The 14,252-nt window shown below is 56.2% G+C and overlaps 2 protein-coding genes across 2 annotated transcripts; one reads left to right on the top strand and one right to left on the bottom strand.

Annotated features, from left to right (window-relative positions):
• Positions 1 to 5,170: 5,170 nt before the first annotated feature.
• Positions 5,171 to 8,903, bottom strand: POSPLADRAFT_1152997 (hypothetical protein; the record flags this gene model as incomplete). Its single annotated transcript, XM_024486707.1, has 7 exons — positions 5,171 to 5,202; positions 5,278 to 5,413; positions 7,946 to 7,990; positions 8,216 to 8,391; positions 8,420 to 8,478; positions 8,515 to 8,598; positions 8,659 to 8,903. Coding segments are annotated over 7 exons (777 nt in total), but the record flags the coding sequence as incomplete, so codon positions are not given.
• Positions 8,904 to 8,959: 56 nt separating this feature from the next.
• POSPLADRAFT_1153609 (hypothetical protein) lies at positions 8,960 to 11,954 on the top strand (the record flags this gene model as incomplete). The annotated part of the gene is made up of 2 exons (XM_024486758.1): positions 8,960 to 9,385; positions 11,643 to 11,954. The coding sequence occupies 2 exons, from the start codon at positions 8,960 to 8,962 to the stop codon at positions 11,952 to 11,954; spliced, it is 738 nt and encodes a 245-aa protein (XP_024335339.1).
• Between the last annotated feature and the right edge of the window lie 2,298 nt (positions 11,955 to 14,252).

Genomic DNA, 14,252 nt, shown 5'->3' on the forward strand with positions numbered 1-14,252 from the left:
GTGCCCTAATTGTAAGGATAAACCTTACACAAAACGCGCCGACGCGCGGGCTACGGTTGCCTCGAGTTCCACCCAGGCGGCGACAAGCGCCCCCGTCGCTTCATCCTCAGCGAGTACAAGCGCCGCTTCAGCGAAATCGGAAAGTTCCGAGCTGGTGGACTTAATAGCACAGATGAAGTCGATGCGCGAGGAGCTCGAGCACTATCGGGCAATGAAGGAGGAGTCTTTTTGATCCGGTCGGCGCTTCGTGCCGCACGCGTCGGGCCGCGTAATAATAATCTGTACAATGTATTGGCGACTGCGAATGTGTACGAGTTGGACCATAGGTCCCAGCATTTCCACATCCCGGTGCGCCTCAAAGGAGAAAGACGGCACAAGGACATAGTTGCAATGGTGGACAGCGGAGCCACCACGAAGTTCATCAACAAGCGTTTCATCAAGGAGAATCGAGTACGAACGCGGAAATTGAAAGAGCCAATTCCGCTTTACAATATCGATGGAACGCTCAATAAAGACGGAAGCATCTCGGAGGTAGCCGTTGATAGGCGCCAAGCCCCTCTGGGCCCCGATTCACCTCTTTTCGGCACTCGCATCCCGCCCGGCACTTCGACTCAGTCTCCCACCACTTCGATTTCGCCTTCGACACTCTTCGACACCTTCGACGGTGCGCGACACTTACTCGAAGCTCGGCACGGTCGTCCCGACGCCTTGTGCGTAGATCCCGGGACATCTTCCACATTCGGCGAACAATAGGGCCACTTGACGCCGCTCGGCCAAGCGCGCGCATCGCTCCAAGCCACACCGACGTAGCCGGTCTTTCCCGATTAAGTATCAAACCTTGCGACATGCCTTCACAACGGCTACCGGTCTGAAGTGGCCATGTGTTTCTCTTCATCTCCGCGTCTGGCATGACGTCACTCTACCAATGGACTTGGTATGTGCCCCTCGGTGAGGCAGCTTCTTGAGGAACAATGCAAAGCCCCTTGTACTCGTATGCCACTCTCGAATAGTCGTAGCGTCCTGTGTAGTATAAAATCGGTCGTAGTTCTCCCCAAAAATACAAGATCCGTTCCCCCCCTCGAGTTCAGAGCTCATAAGTCGAGTTCGCCCCGCGTCTAAGCCTTCAACTGCGTCACTTCGTCCCTCGCCGCGTAACTTCGAAACCTCGTCCACTGCGTTTACTCGTCGATACCGTCTCGACGAACCCTTCGACTTCGACTATTGTCGAAGAAACTGCGAACCGCGCCCTAGCTAAGTACACCCTATCGAATCGTGTCCCTTCTCTCTACGATACATCGAAGAGCTCTGCCGAGCTTCGATCGTCGCTAACTTTCCACAGCTTCCGAGTAGCTTCGACGACGTGTCGAAGCCACCTCGTACCTGCCCGTTTGTTCATAACCTTTCCCAAGGGCGTTTCTCGTGTTCACTCGAACCGCGGGACACCTTGCTGCTAACTCCCCTCTCATTAGACTATAAGCTGTCTCTCTAGTCCCTTTAGGTCGCACCCAGGTTAGGGGTTAGGGTTTCGTAGGTCGTATCACCGTGCTACAGATGCAGATAGGAGAGCACGTCGAAAAGACGGTGTTCACGGTCACGGACATAGGTCCAGAAGATGTGATCGTCGGGTTGGATTGGCTGCGAGAGCACAACCCCGAAATCGATTGGGAGTCAGGCTCCCTGAAATTATCACGATGCCCTGAAACGTGCAGTGCCAGGAAGACTGGCCGGATGGAGCAAGCGGCGACTGCGCGTGATACGGGGGTCAGGCCCACGGCGCGCAGACGCTCGCAGAAGTCCAGGCGGTCGGTCATAGGTGCTTGCCGGAGTAAGGTACTCCCGGACTTCGAACCCGAAGATGATCCGGTGGAGGTAGAGTGGGACGAAGCTGACTTGATCGAGGCCTGGGAGCAGGGTGTCACGCTTCCCGACGCCCCTCAGCTGTTCGTCGCAGCAGGGCACACGTATTCCCAGCTGTTCGCTGAGGAAGAGATCAAGAAGAAGGTCGTCAAGACCGCCGAGGAGTCAGTACCTAAACAGTACCACGAGTTTCTGAAGGTCTTCTCCAAGGAAGCATCAGAACGGCTACCCGAAAGGAAGCCTTATGATCACGCGATCGAACTCGTACCCGGCTACTCGACATTCCACTCGAAGGTGTATCCCCTGTCGAACAACGAACAAGAGGAACTGGACAAGTTCCTAAAGGAGCAACTAGCGAAGGGCTACATATGGGAGTCGAAATTGCCCATTTCGTCCCCCTTCTTCTTCATCAAAAAGAAGGAAGGGACGCTTCGACCCGTGCAGGACTACCGCCGCTTGAACGCTATCACGGTCAAAAACCGCTACCCTTTGCCGCTGATCGCCGAGATGGTAGATAAGCTCCGCGGTGCCACGCTCTTCACCAAGTTCGATGTCCGATGGGGATACAACAACGTCCGGATCAAAGCCGGTGACGAATGGAAGGCGGCCTTTGTGACTAACCGAGGGTTGTATGAGCCCTTGGTGATGTTCTTCGGTCTCACTAACTCCCCCGCGACCTTCCAGGCGATGATGAACAAGATCTTCCACGATCTCATCGTCGGCGGCAAGATCCTCGTGTACCTAGACGATATACTCATCTTCTCCACCAACAAAGAGGAGCATGAGAAGGTCACACGCGAGGTTCTTCGTCGCCTTCAGGACAACGATCTATTCCTGAAGCCTGAGAAGTGCGAGTGGGACGTTCCCAAGGTCGACTACGTTGGCTATGTGCTCGGTGGTGATGAGGTAGCAATGGATCCCGCGAAGCTAAAAGGAATTAATGAGTGGCCGGTACCCCGGAACAAAAAGGACGTCCAGAAGTTCCGGGGGTTCTCCAACTTCTACCGCCGCTTCATTAAGGACTTTGCTAAGATCTCGCGACCACTCGACCGGCTCACAGGGAACGACCCATGGCATTGGGGTGAAGAGGAGCAGCACGCCTTCGACGAGCTCAAGCGGCTCTTCGCGACGACTCCAGTCCTAGCACTGTACGACCCTAATCGGGAAACGCGCATTGAAGTCGACGCCTCGGGGTACGCCACTGGCGGCGTATTGATGCAGAAGCAGGATGACGGCAAATGGCATCCCATCGCCTTCAGATCCCATGCGATGGATCCGGCCCAGCGGAACTACGAGATCTACGACAAGGAGATGCTTGCCATCATTGAGGCGCTAGACGATTGGCGCCACTATCTCGAGGGTCTGCCCAATCAGTTCGAGATCATCACCGATCATAAGAACCTCAAGTACTGGCACACGTCACAGCACCTCACGCGTCGTCAAGCACGATGGTCACTGTTTCTGGCTCGCTTCGACTTCCGCATCACGCACAAGGCCGGGACGTCCAATGGAAAGGCTGATGCCCTGTCGCGTCGATCAGACCATCAGATCGGCGATGAGGACGATAACACCGATCAGATGGTTCTCAAGCCAGAGCGCTTCTGCATCGCCTCCACCAGGCGCGGTCATGCCTCGGTGACGGCCGATCAGTCGCTTCTGAAGCGCATTCGGGAATGTTCGGAGAAGGATCGGGAGGTGGCCGAGGCACTTGAAAAGGTACAGGACCTCAGGCCGCCCCGGCTGCAAAGGGGTTTTGAGGAGTGGAATGCCGAACAAGGGCTTCTGTTGTTTCGTGGGTGCGTGTACGTCCCAAAGAACGCGGAGCTCCGGCGGGATATCGTCAAGATCCACCACGACTCGCCGATCGCCGGTCATGGTGGTCGTGCCAAAACCCTTCAGCTCGTATCGCGGAACTACTGGTGGCCTGGGATGTCCAAGTTTGTCAATGAGTACGTGAGCACCTGCGACATGTGCAACAGTACCAAGACATTCCCAGCCAAACCCCAGGGTCCGCTGAAGCCGAATGAGATCCCCGAGCGCCCATGGCAGATCATCACGACTGATATGATCGTTGGCTTGCCGAAGTCTGATGGATTCGACTCGATCCTGGTCACCGCCGACCGCTTTACCAAGCAGGTCCACTTCTCGGCCTGTCATGAGACCCTGACGGCAGAAGGTGCAGCAGATCTGTACATCCGCGATGTGTTCAAGCATCATGGGGCCCCGGCCAATGTCATATCAGACCGAGGTCCCCAGTTCGCTTCGAAGTATCTCCATGCGGTGTACAAGGGACTGGGAATTGAGCCGGCACTATCTACAGTGTTCCATCCTCAAACAGATGGCCAGACTGAGCGCTGGAATCAGGAGATCGAACAGTACCTGCGTGCTTTCACAAGCCACAGGCAGGACAATTGGGCAAAGCAGTTGCCACTCGCGGAATTCGCATTGAACAATCAAGCTCACTCCGCGACCGGGCACTCCCCTTTCTTCCTGCATCAGGGGTACAATCCTGAGATCCAGGTTCGGATCAATCCGATGTCTGCAATGCCTGCGGCCACTGATCGGCTTAAGATTCTGAAGGAGATTCGCGACGACATGCGCTCTGCGCTTGAGTTGTCAGCTGAGCGCATGAAAGTGTACTACGACAAGCACGTGCAGGAGGCACCGGTCTTCGTGCCGGGGGACAAGGTCTTGCTTGATGCCTGAAACCTTAAGCTGAAACAGCCGAGCAAGAAGCTCAGTCCCAAGCGCCTTGGGCCTTATGCCATGCGGCGAAAGCTTGGAGACTTGGATTACGAATTAGTCCTGCCGAAATCGGTGCTGGTGCACCCGGTATTCCATGTCTTCTTGCTTAGCAAGTACACGCGTAGCGATATCCCGGGCCGGGAGCCGGAGGAACCGCCTGCGATCGAGGTTGAGGGCGACGGGGAGTACGAGGTTGAGCGGATCAAGGATTCGCGGATCTTCCGGCGTCAGCTGCAGTACCTCGTCAAGTGGAAGGGTTATGACGACTCGCATACATCATGGGAACTGGCGCGCAATGTTGCCAATGCGCCGGCCCTCATAGCCGACTTCCACCGGAAGAACCCAAATGCCCCTCGCCGCCTCAACGCTGCTACCTTTGGTGGTCTCAACTTCCAGCCGATGCCTTTGCCACTGACTGAAGCACGATGCCGCTCCGGATGGGAGATGGGCAAGGGCGCCTTGCATGAGGTCATGCGCCGTTGAGGGGGGGTAATGTCACGAGTTGGCACGGCGTCTAGCCGTTTTTTAATTTTTTCCTTTTCGCGGGCTCGAACCCGCGACCTCTGTACTACTTACCTGATATGGACACGTCGTTATCTACTGTACGATTAGATTAGATAGGACGGCAGCGCACGGCACAGCTTGGGCTCCGCTGACACAGCCACTCTGACTCACCGGCCCCCGGGGCCGCATCGGCATGCTGTGCACGGACCAGCTGCGCACAGACCAACGCGCACAGCCTGCCCTTAACCTCCCCTGTATATAAGCCGGCCTCTGCTGCCCTAGGGACCTCAGTTTCGACCTCTTGTCCCTAGGTCAGTAAGCTCCTGTATTCTCTCACTTACCTTACACTAACTAATACATTTTCTTGTCCCTAGCCTTAGGTTTGAGCACTGCTCACCATCGCTTCAGTGAAAATAAGTCGAACGCCCCCAGCTCCTTTTAGGTTTTCCCCTGTCGCTAGACCTCAAGTCGCGACACGGCGAGTACAAGCGCCGCTTCAGCGAAACCGGATAGTTACGAGCTGGTGGACTTGATAGCACAGATGAAGTCGATGTGCGAGGAGCTCAAGCATTATCAGGTGATGAAGGAGGAGTCTTTTTGATCCGGTCCACACTTTATGCCACACACGTTGGGCCCCAAGTATCATGTAACAAGTACGATGTATTGTCTTCTGCAATGGTGTACGAGTTGGACCAGGGGTCCCAGCACTTTCACATTCCAGTAAGACAGACAAAGATGGCACAAGGACATAATCACTATGGTGGGCAGCGGATCCACCACAAATTTTATCAACAAGCGATTCATTGAAGAAAATAAGGTGCAGATGCGAAAATTGAAAGAGCCAATTCCGCTATACAATATCACTGGCACCCTCAATAAAGCCAGAAGCATCTCGGAAGTAGCCGTGCTACAGATGCAGATAGGAGATCACATTGGATAAACGGTGTTTACGGTCATGGTGATACGACCTACGAAACCCTAACCCCTAACCTGGGTGCAACCTAAAGGGACTAGAGAGACGGATTATAGTCTTAGTGAGAGGGGAGTTAGCAGCAAGGTGTCCTGCGGTTCGAGTGAACACGAGAAACGCCCTTGGCAAAGGTTACGAACAACGGGGAAGGTACGAGGTGGCTTCGACACGTCGTCGAAGCTACTCGGAGGCTGTGGGTGATTAGCGGAGACGATCGAAGCTCAGCAGAGCTCTTCGACGTATCGTAAAAGAAAGGGACACGACTCGATAGGGTGGACTTAGCTAGGGCGCAGTTCACAGTTTCTTTGACAATAGTCAAAGTCAAAGGGTTCATCGAGACAGTATCGACGAGTAAATGCAGTGGACGAGGTTTTGAGGTTACGCAGCGAGGGACGAAGTGACGCAGTTGAAGGCTTTAGACGCAGGGCGAAATCGACTTATGAGCTCTGAACTCGAGGGGGGAACCGGATCTTGTATTTTTGGAGAAAAGTACGACAGATTTTATACTACACAGGATGCTACAACTATTGAAAGTGGCACACTGGTACAAGGGACTTTGCATTGTTCCTCAAGAAGCTGCCTCACCGAGGGACACATATCAAGTCCATCGGTAGAGTGACGTCATGCCGAATGCGGAGATGAAGAGAAACATGTGAGACACTTCGGACCGGTGTCCATTGTCAAAGGCATGCCGCGAGGTTCGATACCTAATCGGGAAAGACCGGCTACATCGGTGTGGCATGGAGCGATGCACGCGCTTGGACGAGCAGCGTCAAGTGGCCCTATTGTTCACCGAATGCAGGAGATGTCCCGAGATCTATGCGCGAGGCATCGGGACGACCTTGCCGAGCTTCGAGCAAGTGTCGCGCACCGTCGAAGATGTCAAAGAGCGTTGAAGGCAAAATCAAACTGTTGGGAGACTGAGTTGAAGTGCCTGGCGGGATGCGACTGCTGAAAAGAGGTGTATCGGGGCCCAGAGGGGCTTGGCGCCTATCAACGGACATCGGTCCAGAGGATGTGATCGTTGGGTTGGATTGGCTATATGAGCACAACCCCAAAATCAACTGGGAGGAAGGCTCCCTCAAGTTATCCCGATGCCCTGAAACGTGCAGTGCCAGGAGGACTGGCCGGATGGAGCAAGCAGCAACTATGCATGATACACGGGTCAGGCCCACGGCATGCAGGCGTTCACCGAAGTCCAAACGGTCAGTTATAGGCGCTTGCCAAAGTAAGATACTCCCGGACTTCGGACCCGAAGAAGATCCGGTGGAAGTAGAGTGGGATGAGGCCGACTTGATTGAGGCCTGGGAGCAAGGTATTACACTTCCTGGCACCCCTTGTCACGAGTTGACATGGCGTCTAGCCGTTTTTTAATTTTTTCCTTTTCACGGGCTCGAACCCACGACCTCTGTACTACCTGCCTGATATGGACACGACATTATCTACTGTACGATTAGATTAGATGGGACGGCAGTGCACGGCACAGCTCGGATTCCGCTGACACAGCCTCTCTGACTCACCGGCCCCCAGGGCCGCGTCAGCATGCTGCGCACGGACCAGCTGTGCATGGACCAGTGCGCACAGCCTCCCCTAAACTTCCCCTGTATATAAGCCTGCCTCTGCCGCCCTAGGGACCTCAGTTTTGACCTCTTGTCCCTAGGTCAGTAAGCCCCTGTACTTACTTACCTTTCAAATGCTAACTTACTTGTCCCTAGCCTTAGGTTTGAGCCCAGCTCGCCATCGCTTCGGTAAGAACTAAGTCGAACACCCCCAGCGCCTTTGTTTGGTTTTCCCCTGTCGCTTGACCCTAAGTCGCGACATTAGGTCAAAACTCCTCACCGCTGCCGGCGTTCACCGGAACACACTCACTTTTTCACTTCCTATAGGTCGGGTGGTGTGCACCCCTACTTTACTCTACGATATGTAGATAGCGTACTACACATCGCCACCGCTTAGGGAACGAACCTTTCAACACCTGCACTTCAGTGGGCGGTGTTTGTCCTAATGGACGCGTGGTCTAGGTTCCTGCTGCATACTAGCCAAAAGCAGTACTGGGCCCCACATGAATCGCGAACCCTAGCGTTACTTCGGGCGCCGTAGGTGTAAGCTAGCATAGCACGGCCATTGTAGTACGCGCACCTCCCCGTCCTCCCCCCATTCACCGTGGCTGCCTGTCGAGGCCAGGTTCATGCCTTTGACTCTCAAGATCTCATCGACGTCTACATCGTAGACGGCCCTGAGACTGCCCTCTACCGCTGCGAGCAGCAACCGTGCCCAAATCGGACACCCCGATCGATTGAGGAGGATTACCCCCGCTACAAGGCAATCAGATGGGCTCAACACCCACTTGGTCCCCACAGCACCCTCGCGTCTCGCTCCACCTCACGGCATTCTCGCCCTGTCTCCCCTAGCTCCCGACTTCCTCAAACTGTTGTCACCGATCCAAGTCAAGCGCGAGGAGATCTCCCTCCAAACCCTGCGCCAGAGCCTGAGCCTGAGGAGAGTGCGAGTGAAGAAGGAGTCTCGGAGTCCGAGTCCGCGGATCCTGCTCGGCCCGCCTCGCCGACAGCGCTCGCCTCCACGTCAGCAGTCCCTGACGTACGTAACCCCTCCCCCGGGCTTCCTCCAGCGCCTTCACCGCCGTCTCCGCCGCGAGGCCGCCCGAGCACTCGTTCCTCGCAAGGTTCGCCCAGCGGTCAGTCACAACAGTCGCCTTCATCCGCGGGCAGTCCTCCATCCCCCTCGTCGCCGATAATGTCTTCTCCCGCCGCCGCACCTGACAAGGAGACGTTGAAGCTCCTTCTCCCCCTCTGATATGATGGGAAAACCGTCGTCGAGTGCAACCGCTTCGTCTCCCAGTTGCTCATCTACTGGGCAATTAACATGACCCTTTCTACCATCGAGCTGAAGGTCCAAGTGGCCCTTAGCCTCCTCGATGGTGACGCAGGAGCCTGGGCCACTCCCATCTTCGCCCAACTCACCGCTTTCCATATTGGGACGCAGGGAGCAACAACACCCTTCGCCGACAAAACGGCCTTCCTCACGGTGTTCAAAGCCCATTTCGGCAACCTCGATGACACCGCTGCGGCACAGGTAGAGCTCACCAAGCTCTGTGCTGACAAAACTATGCGAGAGAAGCGCACCGCCGCAGAATTCTCTGCGCTGTTCAAGGGTCCGGCGGACCGTTCCGGGTATGGGGACCTGGAACTACGCGACAAGTACCTGAGTGGCATCCCTTCCCGTGTCTATCGAAAGATCGAGCTCGAGACCCTTGCCACGTGGCAAGCCGCTGACAAGCGTGCCACCGAGGTCAAGCAAATCCTCGACGTCAGCCAGTGTCGCGACTTAGGGTCGAGCGACAGGGGAAACACAGACTTTGAAGGATGCTGGGGGCGTTCGACTGGATCTTACCGAAGCGATGGTGAGCAAGGCTCAAACCTAAGGCTAGGGACAAGTAAATGTATTAGTTAGTAGGGTAAGAAAAGGATACAACTGGTGTCACGAGTTGGTACGGCGTCTAGCCGTTTTTTTAATTTTTTCCTTTTTGCGGGCTCGAACCCGCGACCTCTGTACCACCTGCCTGATATGGACGCGTCATTATCTACTGTACGATTAGATTAGATGGGGCGACAGTGCGCGGCACAGCTCGGGCTCCGCTGACACAGCCGCTCTGACTCACCGGCCCCCGGGGCCGTGTCAGCATGCTGCGCACGGACCAGCTGCGCACGGACCAATGCGCACAGCCTGCCCTTATCTTCCCCTGTATATAAGCCGGCCTCTGCTGCCCTAGGGACCTCAGTTTCGACCTCTTGTCCCTAGGTCAGTAAGCCCTCTCTTGTATCCTTTCTTACTTCACTAACTAATATATTACTTGTCCCTAGCCTTAGGTTTGAGCGTTGCTCACCATTGCTTCGGTAGGAACCAGTCGAACGCCCCCAGCTTTCAGGTTTTCTCCTGTCGCTCGACCCCAAGTTGCGACATTAGGTCGAAACTCCCCATAGCTGCCGGCGTTCCCTCGGGACTCCCACTACTCACATTTACTGCCTATAGGTTGGGTGGTGCGCACCCCTTCTGTACCCTACGATACATAGATAGCATACAATACATCGCCAACACTCGAGAAACGAACTCTTCAGTACCTGCGCTTCAGTGAGTGGTACTTGTCCTCACGGACGCGTAGCCTTGGTTCCTGCTGCATAATAGTCAAAAGCAGTATTGGGCCCTACGTGAACTGCGAATCTCAGTGTCATCTCGGGCGCCGTAGGTGTAAGCTAGTATAGCACGGCCTTTCGTAGCATGCGCACCTCCCCTTCCTCCCCCCCTCAACGTGGCTGACAAATTCTTCGACTGCTCTCGACTAGAGCACACCTTCGACACCCAGGAGCAGGCCGACGTCTCTCGCGACGACCCAGGAAGTAACGGCAACCTAGCCCCTTTTTTCATCTGTGATCGGCAACCGTGCCCTAATCGAACCCCACAGTCCATCACCACCGACGAAGACGAAGGGCGCTATGTACCGATCCGACGAGTCCAGCATCCCCGCGGCCCAGCACTTCGGTATGCTGGCACATCGCGATCTACCTCTCGTCACGTCACTCCCATCCCATCTTGACCTGCCTCTCCAGGCACCCGCATCCCCCAACCTGTCGCCAGTACAGGTCAAGCGTGAGGAGATCCCCATCTCCCTCGAGGAACTGAGGTAGTCGCACAGCCTTCAGCGACCCCTCAAGCGATCCCCCAGTCCTCCCTGGGGCCACGGTTGGAAAGACCTCCCAAGACCGAGCCCCGCGACACTCCGCCGCATTCTTGGGCCGGCTCGTCGTCAGCGGTCACCGCCTCGCCTTCAGTCCCTGTCTTACGTCACCCCGCCTCCGAACTTCCTCAATCGTCTTCACCGCCGTCACCGCCGCGAGGCTGCTCAAGCACTCGTTCCTTGAGAAGTTCGCCCGGCGGACAGTCACAACAGTCGCCTTCGCCCGCGGGCAGTCCTTCATCCCCCTCGTCGCCGATAATGTCCTCCCCTGCTGCCGTCCCTAATAAGGAGACGCTGAAACTCCTCCTCCCCCTCAGATACGATGGCAAAACCGTCGTCGAATGCGACAGGTTTCTGTCGCAACTTCGCATCTATTGGTTGGTTAACACGTCGTTAACCACCATCGAACTTAAGGTGCAAGTTGCGCTAAGCCTGCTCGATGGTGACGCCCGCACCTGGGCCACTCCATACTTCGCCCAGCTCGTATCAGTGCAACTCGGTGTCCAGGGAGTAACGACCCCTTTCGCGAATGAGGCAGCCTTTGCCACGGCTTTCAGAGCCCGCTTCGGCAACCTCGATGATGAGGCCGCGGCCCAGGTAGAGCTGGCCAAACTCTGTGCGGACAAGTCGGTCCGCGAAAAATGCACTGCTGCGGAGTTCTCCGCGCTGTTCAAAGGTCCGGCGGACCGCTCCGGGTACAGTGACCTGGAGCTACGCAACAAGTACTTGAGCGGCATCCCCTCCCGCGTCTACCGCAAAATTGAGCTCGAGACGTTCACTACATGGAGAGACACTGACAAGCGCGCCACGGAGGTCGAGCAGATTCTCGACATCAGCCAGGCCCGTCGGCCCAAGCTAAATAACTTCTTCTCGGCCCGAGGTCGAGGGCGCGGAGGGGCACGTGGTGGCGCACCCCAGTCACACACAGCTTCGGCCAGCATCAATGCGGCCGTTGGAAAAGGCAACTTCCCTGGCACATGCTTCGGCTGTGGGAAGCAAGGGTACCGACGATTCGAGTGCCCCAATTGTAAGGACAAACCTTACACAAAACGCGCCGACGCGTGGGCTACGGTTGCCTCGGGCTCTACCCAGGCGGTGACAAGCGCCCCCGTTGTCGCAACTTGAGGTCAAGCGACTGAGGAAAAACCTAGATGCTGGGGGCGTCCGACTAAGTCTCACCGAAGCGATGGTGAGCTATACTCAAACCTAAGGCTAGGGACAAGTAATATATTAGTTAGTTAAGTAAGAAAGGAAATACAAGTGAGGGCTTACTGACCTAGGGACAAGAGGTCGAAACTGAGGTCCCTAGGGCAGCAGAGGCCGGCTTATATACAGGGGAGGTTAAGGGCAGGCTGTGCGCGTTGGTCTGTGCGCAGCTGGTCCGTGCACAGCATGCCGACGCGGCCCCGGGGGCCGGTGAGTCAGAGCGGCTGTGTCAGCGGAGCCCAAGCTGTGCCGTGCGCTGCCGTCCTATCTAATCTAATCGTACAGTAGATAACGACGTGTCCATATCAGGTAAGTAGTACAGAGGTCGCGGGTTCGAGCCCGCGAAAAGGAAAAAATTAAAAAACGGCTAGACGCCGTGCCAACTCGTGACATTACCCCCCCTCAACGGCGCATGACCTCATGCGAGGAGCCCTTGCCCATCTCCCACCCGGAGCAGCATTGTGCTTCAGTCAGCAGCGAAGGCATCGGCTGGAAGTTGAGACCACCAAAGGTAGCAGCGTTGAGGCGGCGAGGGGCGTTCAGATTTTTCCGGTGGAAGTCGGCTATGAGGGCCGGCGCATTGGCAACATTGCGCGCCGGTTCCCATGACGTATGCGAGTCGTCATAACCCTTCCACTTGATGAGGTACTGCAGCTGACGCCGGAAGATCCGCGAATCCTTGATCCGCTCAACCTCGTACTCCCCGTCGCCCTCAACCTCGATCGCAGGCGGTTCCTCCGGCTCCCGGCCCGGGATATCGCTACGCGTGTACTTGCTAAGCAAGAAGACATGGAATACCGGGTGCACCAGCACCGATTTCGGCAGGACTAATTCATAGTCCAAGTCTCCGAGCTTTTGTCGCACGGCATAAGGCCCAAGGCGCTTGGGACTGAGCTTCTTGCTCGGCTGTTTCAGCTTAAGGTTTCGGGCATCAAGCCAGACCTTGTCTCCCGGCGCAAAGACCGGTGCCTCCTGCACGTGCTTGTCGTAGTACACCTTCATGCGCTCAGCCGACAGCTCGAGCGCAGAGCGTGTATCATCGCGAATCTCCTTCAGAATCTTAAGCCGATTGGCGGCCGCCGGCATCGCGGACATCGGATTGATCCGCACTTGGATCTCAGGATGGTACCCCTGATGCAGGAAGAATGGGGAGTGCCCGGTCGCGGAGTGAACTCGGTTGTTCAGCGCGAACTCTGCGAGCGGCAACTGCTTCGCCCAATCATCCTGCCTGTGGCTTGTGAAAGCGCGCAGGTACTGCTCGATCTCCTGGTTCCAGCGCTCAGTCTGGCCATCCGTCTGAGGGTGAAACGCTGTAGACAGCGCCGGCTTGATCCCTAGTCCTTTGTACACCGCATGGAGATACTTTGAAGCAAACTGGGGACCTCGGTCTGATATGACCTTGGCCGGGGCCCCATGATGCTTGAATATGTCGCGGATGTACAGGTCTGCTGCACCTTCTGCCGTCAGGGTCTCGTGACAGGCTGAGAAGTGGACCTGCTTTGTGAAGCGGTCGGCAGTAACCAAGATCGAGTCCAACCCATCAGACTTTGGCAGGCCAATGATCATATCGGTCGTGATGATCTGCCACGGGCGCTCAGGGATCTCATTCGGCTTTAGCGGACCCTGGGGCTTGGCTGGGAATGTCTTGGTACGGTTGCACACGTCGCAGGTGCTTACGTACTCATTGACAAACTTGGACATTCCAGGCCACCAGTAGTTCCGTGATACGAGCTCAAGGGTTTTGGCACGACCGCCATGACCGGCGATCGGTGAGTCGTGGTGGATCTTGACTATATCCCGCCGGAGCTCCGCGTTCTTTGGGACGTACACGCACCCGCGGAACAACAGAAGCCCTTGCTCGGCATTCCACTCCTCAAAACCCCTTTGCAGCCGGGGCGGCCCGAGGTCCTGTACCTTTTCAAGGGCCTCGGCCACCTCCCGATCCTTCTCCGAACATTCCCTGATGCGCTTCAGAAGCGACTGATCAGCCGTCACGGAGGCATGACCACGCTGGGCGGAGGCTATGCGGAAGCGCTCTGGCTTGAGAACCACCTGATCGGTGTTGTCGTCCTCATCGCCGACCTGATGGTCTGATCGACGTGACAGGGCATCAGCCTTTCCATTGGACGTCCCGGCCTTGTGCGTGATGCGGAAGTCGAAGCGAGCTAGGAATAGCGACCATCGCGCCTGACGGCGCGTGAGATGCTGGGATGTACG

The sequence above is a fragment of the Postia placenta genome (assembly GCF_002117355.1).
Source record: "Postia placenta MAD-698-R-SB12 unplaced genomic scaffold POSPLAscaffold_14, whole genome shotgun sequence".
Taxonomy (NCBI): domain Eukaryota; kingdom Fungi; phylum Basidiomycota; class Agaricomycetes; order Polyporales; family Adustoporiaceae; genus Rhodonia; species Rhodonia placenta.